Genomic DNA, 13,006 nt, shown 5'->3' on the forward strand with positions numbered 1-13,006 from the left:
CCAGGAACTCACTGGCACCCCTTCCTATAGGACCCTGTCTTCTTACACCTCATGTAGCACCAGCCTAGTGCTGATCCACTGTACAACCCTGACCCTGCAACTAACCACCTCCATTCCCTGCTGCACCCATGCCACTGGCCACCCTGGCTCAATACCTCAATACCTGCCTCAATACATATCACACACACGCGCCTGCCCAGAGCCTCCTTCTGCAACCTGTGCATGTCCTGTGCCATCTGACTCATTGTAGCAGCCACTGCTCATTTGCAGCAACTCTGATCCCTCTTGTGTTTTACCCAAAGCTTCATGCTCTGGCACCCTGGGTACAGCTGGCACCCCTACAGCCTACAATCTGGATCCCCCTGCAGCAGATACATTGTAGCCACAGGGGAATGGGATGCCACCAGGTTTATCTATGGATTATTCTAGCTACTTGCTTGTTGCTGTCAACTGCTTCTTGTGAATGTTCCGTCTCACTCCCTTATCCCTGGTGTTCCCCAGCAAAATTCTCCCGTCTTGCAGAGCTCCATCTGCCAAACCCATGCTTCTCTAGCTAGGGACTTGATTGTGACTGGGGGCAAACCAGTAGGCTTAAGGTATGACAATCCAAATTACAGAAAGATCCATTATCTGAAAAAGCCCCATGTCCCAGGGATTCTGGATAACAGATCCCATACCTGTACAGCATATATCATATATTACATTGGAGTGCCCCCTGGGACTCCATAATTCCCTGCCATCCCCAAACCGTGAGACCATTGTAGTAAAGCCTTTTTCCTCTATAAGTTCCTATCAACCACATGCTGCCTGCTGTCAGTAATTTATTATACATAAATAGTATATAGTTAGCATCCTAAATACCTTCCCTATACACCACTGCTACCGGACATCAATCCTCCAGTCTGACGAGGAGCTCAGAAATACTGTTTTGTGTCTCACTCCCTTTTCCCTGATGTTCCTCAGCCAAATCACGAGCAAATTCACCCGTCTTGCAGAGCTCCATCTGCCAAACCCAGGCTCCCCAGCTAGAGACTTGATTTTTGTGACTGGGGGCAAATGCTCTATCAAGGCTACACAATTTCTATCTTTAAGCCTCTTCAAACATATATCCAAAACCTAACAATCGGTTTGTTGCACCTCCGTGCATTTTTTTGTGACTTGACAGAATTATTTTTGTGGAACATTATCTCATTACAATGACTGGCGAGTTAGAAAGCGCAGGTGTTTGTTGCGGCTGGCCGTGATTAGACCAAAAAATGTGCTGGTTTAAAAATATTTGCTGTGGTCTGTAAGTTTGAAGCCGGCTGCAGATTTCGGTGGGTAATGATGCATTTGTAAAATCCAAGTTATTGTCATGGCAGGAGGGAAGGCTTCCCGCTGGGGTTTCGGTAATGGGAAACCTCTACAGAGTTTAAAGGGTAACTGGTGTGAGATAAGTGTGCCCTTTTCACTTTCAAATGTTACACACACACACACACATACATACATATATATATATATATATATATATATCTATTGCTGTATAAGCTCACATAAATATAATGTTTTTGTTTTCAACAAACATCCTGGAGTTGCTGGTCTTTTTGAATTATATATATATATATATATATATATATATATATATATATATATATATATATATATATATATATATATATATATATATATATATATATATTACACAAAAGCCATGAATATCTTGTAAATTATATCCTTATAATACACAAAAGCCATGAATATCTTGTAAATTATATCCTTATAAACGGTGAGTAGTGATGTCATCAGTTATAAACGGTGAGTAGTGATGTAATTTCTGTCACATGACTCACTAAAATTTGTGTATTATAATAAATAAAGTACCCCAGTTGTAAAATATGAGGATATTAGAAGTTACCTCGGAGTTCCATGACCTGTATAAAAACACTCGGCCTTCGGCCTCGTACTTTTATATGGTCATGAAACTCCTCGGTAACTTATAATATCCTTATATTTTACAAGAGGGGGTACTTTATTCACTATATATCCTTATAAACGGTGAGTTCTGATCATCATCATCATCATTTATTTATATAGCGCTGTCAAGATACGCAGTGCTTTACTGCAGTTATAGCAAACAGGGAATAAATGGTGGATAACAGACAAGGATTACAGAGTACAATAGGGTTAGAAGGACCTAGAGATTAGAGTTTACAAACTAAAAGGTTAGGGTACAATTGAGACATTAGGATTATATAAACACTGTCATCAGTTATAAACGGTGAGTTCGGATGTCATTTCTGTCATATGAAACACTGAAATTTGTGGATTATAATAAATAAAGTACCCCCAGTTGCAAAATATGAGGATATTAGAAGTTACCTAGGAGTTCCATGACCTGTATAAAAATTATATGGTCATGAAACTCCTCGATAACTTATAATATCCTTTTATTTTACAATAGGGGGTACTTTATTCACTATATAATACACAAAAGCCATGAATATCTTGTAAATGATATCCTTATAAACAGTGAGTACTGATGTCATCAGTTATAAACGGTGAGTTCTGATGTCATCAGTTATAAACGGTAGTAGTATTAGGAGTAGTGATGTCGTTTTTGTCACATGACTCACTAAAACTTGTGTATTATAATAAATAAAGTACCCCTTGTTGGAAAATATGAGGATATTAGAAATAACCTCGGCATTCCATGACCTGTATAAATATATGGTCATGGAACTTCTTGGTGACTTATAATTTCCTTACAGTTTACAATAGGGGGTACTTTATTCACTATATATAAATACTAGTGATATACAGTAATGGTACGGTTATATATACAGTATTCTGAGACCATAGGATTGATCGTTATCAGAAAAATTGATTATATAAAGTAATTTTTTAACAAGGAATCTGCTATCATTATTTTACCTTTTGAGCAAACGTTTAAACAGTTTTGCGTCTCTCCAATGTCTAACTGGTAAATATGGGCAGTAACCTTAGGTACCAGGCGTTATTTTGAGGGCAAGTATGATGCGTAGAAAGGAAGGCCTGAATATAGGGATAAGCTTAAAGGAGTTATTCACCTTTTTATTCAGCAGCTCTCCAGTTTTGAAATTTCAGCAATTTGATTGCTAGTGTCCAAATTACCCTAGCAACCATGTATTGAGTTAGAAGAAGAATGCAAATAATTCAAAAACTGTAAAAAAGAAAAAATGAAGGCCAATTGAAAATTTGCTTGGAAATGGTCATTCTATAGCATAGTGAAAGTTAAAGGGTTTGTTCACCTTCGAGTTAACTTTTAGCATAATGTAGAGAGTGATATTCTGAGACAATTTGTGATTGGTTTTCATTTTTTATTATTTGTGGTTTTTGAGTTATTTAGCTTTTAATTCAGCAGCTCTCTTGTTTGCAATTTCAGCAGTTTGGTTGCTAAAGTTCAAATTACCATAGCAACCATGCATTGATTTGAATAACAAGCCAGAATATGAATAGGAAAGGGGCTGAATAGAACGTTGAGTAATGAAAAGTATCAATAGCTATACATTTGCAGCCTTACAGAGCATTTCTATTTAGATGGGGTCAGGGACCCCCATTTGAAAGCTGGAGAGAATCAGAAGAAAAAAGCCAATAATTCAAAAAACATAAAAAATAAATAATGAAAACCAATTGAAAAAACTGATTTTTTATATTTAATTTTGAAATCTGACACGAGGCTGGACATATTGTCAGTTTCCCAGCTGCCCCTAGTAATGTGACTTGTGCTTTGATAAACTTCAGTCACTCTTTACTGCTGTACTGCAAGTTGGAGTGATATCACCCCACTCCCCCCTCCCCCAGCAACCCAACAAAAGAACAATGGGAAGGTAACCAGATAGCAGCTCCCTAACACAAGATAACAGCTCCCTGGTAGATCTAACAACAACAACACTCAATAGTAAAATCCAAGTCCCACTGAGACTGATTCAGTTACATTAAGTAGGAGAGATAATAGCCTGCCAGAAAGTAGTTCCATCCTAAAGTGCAGGCACAGGTCACATGACTGGGGGCAGCTGGGAAACTGACAATATGTCTAGCCCCATGTCAGATTACAAAATTGAATATAAAAAAATCAGTTTGCTCTTTTGAGAATTGGATTTCAGTGCAGAAGTCTACTGGAGCAGCACTATTAACTGATGCATTTTGAAAAAAACATGTTTTCCCATGACAGCTTCCCTTTCAAGATGAACCACCCCTTTAACTTTAAGGTGAACTTATGGGGTGCTGGTATTGCAGGCTGAAGATTGCAGGCTGAATATCAAGACTGGGAAGGGTTTTTAATGTGAGAGTTCTTAAAGTGAAAACTTTTTTTTTTCATCTTTCTAGGTTGGCACAAGGGCACTAGAAATAGGATTACCCACCCAAGGAAAGTATGCGACTAGAGGATGTCTAAGGCTGAAATTGCCCTTTATCAAGGGATCCATATGGGAATGGTCACCCTGTTCTGTACTCTCTGCTTTTTTATGGTCTCTGTGAACGGTGTCCCGGCTGCCCGACTGCCAGTTACGCTCCCTGGAGAGGACAGAGCGACCAGAAAAGCACCAGGTAAGCAGGAGAGAGAGATTTGGATTTAGTCCTGTTGGTTTTGCTTGGAAAGCACTGGGTTAAAAAGAAAGCAAAATTGTTGTTGCTGTGAATGGCATAGCAGGGAGGGAATGGTTTGTTTGACATGAGGGATGCCTATGGATTAAACCAACCCTTGCTGGAGCTCCTGAGAAATGCAAATGTACTTGTTGTCCCTGGCGTTCCCTGGGAGAGAATAGCAGGGGGGCATTGTTAGACGAGGCTAATTAATCATCGGGATGGCTGAGTTGCATATTAACGCCTTTAACTTTAATTGACCGGACTCCTCTAATTTACAGTCATGCCGTGCTTGATGGGGCCTAATGAGCTTACAGTACCTTCAGGGAGCCCAGGCAGCTCCCACGGGTGCTCAGTAATCACTTGGTAAATGTTCAAGTGGCACCAACGTTTGTCCATCATTACTTCCATCAGAGTATAGGACCCTGGGCCCCCCATCCCTTGGTGAAATTATATAACAACAGTTATATTTTATCTGTAGTTGAACCACAAATCACAACACTAGGTTCTGGAAGTTGTAGTTTAAAGGGATTCTGTCATGCTTTTTATGATGTTGTTTTTATTTCTAAATTACTTTGTTTACACTGCAAATAATTCACTCTACAATATAAAATGTAATTCCTGTACCAACAAGTGTATTTTTTTAGTTGTAATATTGGTGTGTAGGTGCATCTCAGGTCATTTTGCCTGGTCATGTGATTTCTGAAAGAGCCAGCACTTTAGGATGGAACTGCTTTCTGGCAGACTGTTGTTTCTCCTACTCAATGTAACTGAATGTGTCTCAGTGGGACATGGATTTTACTATTGAGTGCTGTTCTTAGATCTACCAGGCAGCTGTTATCTTGTGTTAGGAAGCTGCTATCTGGTTACCTTCCCATTGTTCTCTTGTTAGGCTGCTGGCAGGAAGGGGAGAAATCACTCCAACTTGCAGTAAAGAGTGACTGAAGTTTATCAGAGCACAAGTCACATGACTTGGGGCAGCTGGGATACTGACAATATGTCTAGCCCCATGTCAGATTTCAAAATTAAATATTAAAAAAAATCTGTTTGCAGCACTATTAACTCTACTATCTTTTTCCCATGACAGTATCCCTTTAAGAACAGTAAAACAATCTCATTTGGGCAGAGGACTAGAAATGTGCATGAACTAGAAAAAAAAAAAAAGCAAGGCCAAGACATACACACTGTATCTATAAAAACCATCCCTATTAGTAGGGTGCTATCTCATTGCATCATTTGGGAAGGTGCAAACTGCTCGCTCTTGCAGTCTCTGTTCGATATTCAAAATCTCCCAATGGCAGGCTGGAAGAAGTATAAACACCCCTGGCACATGGTACATCCCAAGCGCTCATGTGATCAGGCCCGGGCTCACAGCATGAGTGCGCTGTTTGCAGCAGGAATAATCACAATAAGGGCAGGACTAGATGATGCGTTTTGACCCGACATGTCACACGCATGTCGGATGAAAACGCAGCCGACAGTCGGATCAATGTAGTTGTTTACATTAGATTCTCCTTCACTTCCGTTTTCATTAACCATCCGACACGTCGCATGCGTTTAGTCTCATTGCGTTTAGTCTCATTGCGACGTGTCGGGTCAAAACGCATCATCTAGTCCTGCCCTTACTGTTGCTGGATGTTTCCTGCACAATCCAGATCAGGTGTGTGTCATATGATGGTGCTCCTGATCTATATCCTAAGCTCTTGCCTGAAGAGTGCCCAGCTCATCTCTGTTCATCCTTATAGACCCCTATTGTATTCCCTTGTCCCCCCACAGTTCCCAGCGCTGTCAAACTAATAATATAAACATGAATACGCTTTGTAAACTGTTTGGTGCTCTGCTTATCTTTATAGAACTACTGTTCCCATCATACCTGGCTGATGTGGAGCGCTGGGAGGTATAGTTCTACATATCTTGGGGGTGGGTGAGGGTTTGTAACCAGTTTCCTAAAAATGTGATTTGGAGATGCTGTGAAAACTGGAAACTATGAATTGGCTGGGAAAAAAAAAATATTGCTGTAATGTGCAAAACGCGTTATGTAACGACCAAAGATTTGCATGTTATGATTGGCTGATCAGTAATAGCTCATCTGCATTTATTGTGCATCTCTAAAGCAACTTATGGATCAATGAAGGCTGCTGTACAACACAGTGCCTAGAAGTGCTGACGCCAGGAATGGCTTTTTGACTGCATAAAGAAAGATTTATAGGCATTAACCCTGCTGATATTTTTTCTGTGATTCATTCCCCATTTAAAGGGCAAGCACTATTCCTTTTCACCGCCAATGTTTATAACGTGAGCTTAGGTTATTCTGCATTGTTAGCCCCATGTATGCAACTGTTTTTAAGCGGCTATAATTTCTCTGATGAGGTGACCTCATCCAAACATTCCAATTGTACAGCGCCCTCTAGTGGTCAGATTCCCATACATAGTGGTTGTTTGGGTTAACCTAGCAATAGAGACTTTGTTGTGCTCAGGAAGAAAAGTAGGTGTAGTTTCCTTTCATAACTGGTCAGTATAATGCCCTTTTATTCTGTATTTATAATGCTATGATTAGTATTGAGTATTCCGCCTGCAGCAGACTTATTCTGTAAGTTATTCTGGGCTGGATAGAAGCAATTAGTTACTGGCGATGGCTTGGCATTATTTTATGCCATAATAAAGCAATGAGTAAAGTAAAGTGTCCAACTTAAATTGCTTCCCTTATTCCAAAGAATATATTTGCAGCTATTATAGTACAGGTATGGGACCTGTTATCCAGAATGCTCAGGACCTGGGGTTTTCCGGATAATGGATATTTCCGTAATTTGGGTCTTCATGCCTTAAGTCTACTAGAAATTCATTTAAACATTAAATAAACCCAATAGGCTGGTTTTGCTTCTAATACGGATTAATTATATCTTAGTTGGGATCAAGTACAAGGTACTGTTTTATTTTTACAGAGAAAAAGGAAATCATTTTTAAAAATTCAGATTATTTGGATAAAATGGAGTCTATGAGAGACAGCCATTCCGTAATTCGGAGCTTTCTGGATATCGGGTTTCCGGATAAGGGATCCTATACCTGTACTGACTTATATCCCATTTACTGATGGACCTGTGGCTCTTATAGACAGTTCTGTCACAGTTACTTTCATATTGTACTTGTAACAGTGGCTGTTATACTTCTGATTATATCCCAGTTAATTATAAACCTGTGGCTGCTCCAGTTACCTACAGTATATGTACCTAGTTCTAACTCAAATACTTACAGTGCATACCTGTGGTGTGATCCTTATAATACCCAGATATTAGATTTATATCTACCGGTAATTAAATATTCTATTCATTTACAATATATACTTGTGGCTGTCATAATACCTATTTATGTCAGTTACTTGTTGCTGTTATATATACAGTATACTGGGATATAACCCAGTTACTTACAATATATACGTGTGCCTATTATAGTACCCAGTTAAAAACAGTGGCTAGTATAGTACTCTATAGTACCCCAATTACTTATATACTTGTTGCTTATACAGTAACCAGTTACAGATATGGGAATCTGTTATCTTGAAACCCATTATCCAGAAAGCGAAAGGCCATCTCCCATAGACTCCATTATAATCAAATAATCCAGATTTTTAAAATTGATTTCCTTTTTCTGTGTAATAATAAAACAGTACCTTGTACTTGATCCCAACTAAGATATAATTAATCCTTATTGGAAGCAAAACCAGCCTATTGGGTTTATTTAATGTTTACATGATTTTGGAGTAGACTTAAGGTAGGAATATCCAAATTACAGAAAGATACATTATCCAGAAAACCCCAGGTCCCAAGCATTCTGGATAACAGGTCCCACTTGTATAACTTGTTATAGAACCCAGGTATAAACTATTTACATATATACCTCATACCTGTGGCTGTTATGGTACAGATATGGGACCTGTTATCCAGAATGCTAGGGACCTGGGGTTTTCCAGATAAGGGATCTTTCAATAATTTGCATCTCCATGACTCAAAAGTAATGTAAACATTAAATAAACCCAGTATGATAGTTTGCTTGGAATAAGGATTAAATCTATCTTGGTTAGGATCGAGAACAAGGTACAGGTATGGGACCTGTTATCCAGAATCCTCGGGCCTAGGGTTTTCCAGATAAAAGATCTTCCTGTAATTTGGATCTTAATACCTTAACTCTACTAGAAAATCATGTAAACATTAAAGGGATACTGTCATGGGAAAAAATTTTTTTTTCAAAATGAATCAGTTAATAGTGCTGCTCCAGCAGAATTCTGCACTGAAATCCATTTCTCAAAAGAGCAAACAGATTTTTTTATATTCAATTTTGAAATCTGACATGGAGCTAGACATTTTGTCAATTTCCCAGCTGCCCCTGGTCATGTGACTTGTGCCTGCACTTTAGGAGAGAAATGCTTTCTGGCAGGCTGCTGTTTTTCCTTCTCAATGTAACTGAATGAGTCTCAGTGAGACATGGGTTTTTACTATTGAGTGTTGTTCTTAGATCTACCAGGCAGCTGTTATCTTGTGTTAGGGAGCTGTTATCTGGTTACCTTCCCATTGTTCTTTTGTTTGGCTGCTGGGGGGAAAAGGGAGGGGGATGATATCACTCCAACTTGCAGTACAGCAGTAAAGAGTGATTGAAGTTTATCAGAGCACAAGTCACATGACTTGGGGCAGCTGGGAAATTGACAATATGTCTAGCCCCATGTCAGATTTCAAAATTGAATATAAAAAAATCTATATGCTCTTTGGAGAAATGGATTTCAGTGCAGAATTCTGCTGGAGCAGCACTATTAACTGATTTATTTTGAAATGTTTTTTTTTTCCCCATGACAGTATCCCTTTAAATAAACCCAATAGGCTGGTTTTGTTTCCAATAGGGATTAATTATATCTTAGTTGGGATCAATTACAAGCTACTGTTTTATTATTACACAGAAAAAGGAAATCACTTTTAAAAGTTTGGATTATTTGGATAAAATTGAGTCTATGGGAGATGGCCTTTCCGTAATTCTAAACTTTCTGGATAACGGGTTTCCGGATAACGGCTCCCATACCTGTACTGTTTAAGTATTACAAAGAAAAGGATTTTTTTTTCTATTTGAATTGATTCAAATTGAGTCTATGGGAGATAGCTTTCCTGTAATTTGGTGCTTTCTGGATAATGGGTTTCTAGTTAATGGATCCCAATACCTGTACACAGTTGTAAATTAGTTACTTATATATGTGTGGCTGTTTATAGCTCCCAGTTATACGTTCATTAGTTATATAGACTTGTGACTTGTAGCTGTTCTAGTGCTGATTATATCCCAGGTAGGTTTTGACTGTTGCGTTAACCCAGAGTGCTTAGTCGCCAGTGGCTACAAGTTGTCAGCACTCGGCTACTTCTCATTCCCTCTCATATTCTGCCGTTAATCTTTCTCTTGACAGTGGCCTTAAAAGAGACATTTTGTGTAAAAAATAAGAATGTACCAGTGCGTTACGGTATAATCATTTACATATAGAAGAATTGTGCTTAAAAAGTCATGTTTTAGGCTGATTTATTGAATATTTCTGAAAAAAACCCTAATAATCCCTCCTTTCCACTTCTTGCTCCCTGAATTCCCAGGCTGTACAGGGGAGCCGGCGGCTCTCCGCTCACTGCATTGTAGGACAGGAACCAATCAGCAGCTAGCAGGACCTGATAGGGAACTGAAGCCTGTCTGCGCTTGTGTGATTGCAGGGCTGTGATTGGCTGTCCTCCTCCTCCTACTGCTTCTTGCAGGGACCGTTAGGACACGCCCACCCACCCCTCCTTTGAAACACAGACGGGGACCAGAAAACATCTATAGGGATCTCTAATAAAGGGGCTATTTTTAAAGATAATATTAATTTTTAGCACTATGTAAAAGCAACACTATATATTACTTATAATTGCCTACAAAATGTTTTTTTCATTTATCCTATATGTCTCCTTTAAATACATTGGCTGCTGCTCAAAAGTCAACAAATATGTATTTGCCAAAATGTGTTTTTATTGGCTGGGCTTTGTTTGGAACAATGTAGAGCCCACTGGTGGGAGGAGCTGGATTGGGCTTGGTAAGTGATTTTGCTCAGCTGTATATTGTATTGCGGTAATGGAACACACACACACACACATATATATATCATCATAGAGATGTTTCCATTATCAGTAATTATGGTGGGGTGGGAATGAGTGATCTGTCATTTTCCTATAGGAATGAATGGGGCCTGCTGAATAGCGCAAAGATTTCTCGTTTGGCTGTACACATTAACCCTTAATGCCATGGAGGGGATCATTTAGAGTAACAGAGCACAAATCTGGCCCATTGCAGTCGTACAGAGCAACCAATCAGCAATTGGCTTTGATTAGGCAGCTACAGGCAAAGCAAATAGTTAATTGGCTGTTATGGTTTACTCCAAGTTGTGCCATCAAGGGAGCGCTGAGCTTGTTCAGTATACTATCTGTATGAACTACATCTCCCAGAATCCTCATTGGTTGAGGAGTGGGAGTTGTTATTGTTTCTTGTTTTTTTTTTTTTAAATGCACCTGATTTTTTTTCCCCACAAAGAAAGCCCCAATGAACCAAGGAAGCCAAATAAATTGTCCACGTCAGGTGTTGTCTTTTCCACTGAAACGTGAGCGAGTCACCTGAGCTCCTGTTGGACTGTATTTCTTCTTTGTGTTTAGTATATCCCGTCTATTGAGTGAACCAATCAGACTGCAGGGCCTCGGCTTTATGCCCAGAGAGAGAGAGAGTTTGCATTTGATGCCTTTGCAGCTGCAAATATGTTTCTGTCATTATTGCTAAAGCTATACACTGTTCGCAAGAGCTTGCAATCTATCAGTCTGCTTTCTGCTGTATCTAAAGGGTATTTCATGTAAACTAAGCCGTAGAACATTAACATTCCTTAAAATGTGTCTTCTGCTTTTTTAATTTCTAATCTCCTTGATGCTGAAGAGGTCCCGATTCTGGTCAGACCTAAGCCGGATTAATTAACCCCTTTTGCAAGAACCCGTGACCGTATTGCCCCTCTCCGGCACATGTTTCAGCAGTAATTAAGATTAGTTACAAAATATCTTTTATTTGTACAAAGTTAAAAATGTATATTTGCATCTCCATCCGCCTTACGCGTTTTGCACCCACCCATGGCCCTTAGTCATGGGCCAAATGACCGTGGGTGGGTGCGAAACGCGCAGGGCGGATGGAGATGCAAATATACATTTTTAACTTTGTAAAGATAAAGGATATTTTTTAACTAATCTTTATTGGTCCTGTGGATCCGTTTGAGTGCCGGTCGGCCCTGTTTCTTCTTCAAATCCGGTGCAGGGAGTTGCTAACCGGTAGAAGCCTTTTATTGTAAAACACTGGAACAGCTTGGCTAGGTTTAGCAGAATTTCTCCTTTAAACAAGTATATGCTTCATGGAAGTAGTTTTGCAACTTTGCAGTTGGTCGTCTTTCTATGAAGTTATGCCTTGCCTGCGACAAGCAGATACGTTGCGTGTTTATGATTACATGGAATCTATTGATTTCTTTCGTTGAGATTTTCAATAGGTACAAGGGCCCTTACAAAGCAATCCCAAAGTGGGATTTACTAGACATTTAGTAGACTCCGACTGCTTAGACCTGTGGCAGTTCCGCAGCAGCACCTTATTGGCAAATCATAACAGAGACCCATAACTAAAAGGAATAGGAATGTTAAACCCTGTGCACAGTCACACCTGGGAATTTTCACAGTTTGGCCCCCCAGGCAGTGGCTCTCAGGATTTTGTTGCAGAATTCTCAGTGACAGATTTATGAAGCAGAGCTTACACTTCCTGCAGGTAATTGACATCTTCTATTTTCCCAGATGTTGCCCCTTCCCTATAGATCTGGCAGGGAGACATTGTTTTCATGTATGGTATTGGGTGCAGTCCAGTGTGTTTATGTACTTGAGGGTGGGTTAATAAATGTATATTGGAAGGTAGTTCAGAATAACAATTTCTTTCAGTAAGCAAAATTATATTTGGTAATTTGGGTTTGTATCCCCTTTAAAAAAAAACAGGATTGGATCATTATCACCCTGCTGACATGGGGTAAATTGGTATCTCAGTGTTGCACTGGTATAGAGAATAAACTGCATACAGATACCCGCAGGGATCAAATGGTGTATGGCAGCAGTGCTAACCATTGTGACGTCATGCAGCCACCGGCATTAACTACAGGTATGGGACCTGTTATTCAGAATGCTCGGGACCTGGGGTTTTCCAGCTAAGGAATCTTTCCTTAATTTGGATCTTCATACCTTAAGTCTACTAGAAAATCTTGTAAACATTAAATAAACCTAAATAGGCTGGTTTTGCTTCCAGCAAGAATTAATTATATCTTAGTTGGGATCAAGTTCAAGGTACTGTTTTA

General features: G+C 39.4%; 1 protein-coding gene across 1 annotated transcript in view; it reads left to right on the top strand.

Annotated features, from left to right (window-relative positions):
• Positions 1–4,481: 4,481 nt before the first annotated feature.
• The window catches only part of fgfr3.S (fibroblast growth factor receptor 3 (achondroplasia, thanatophoric dwarfism) S homeolog), a gene marked incomplete at its 3' end in the record, with an annotated part of 75,985 nt that continues 67,460 nt past the window's right edge, over positions 4,482–13,006 (top strand). Inside the window, 1 exon segment of the mRNA NM_001090701.1 lies at positions 4,482–4,563. Coding sequence (NP_001084170.1) covers positions 4,482–4,563 — 82 coding nt within the window.

This window comes from Xenopus laevis, chromosome 1S (genome assembly GCF_017654675.1).
Source record: "Xenopus laevis strain J_2021 chromosome 1S, Xenopus_laevis_v10.1, whole genome shotgun sequence".
NCBI lineage: Eukaryota > Metazoa > Chordata > Amphibia > Anura > Pipidae > Xenopus > Xenopus laevis.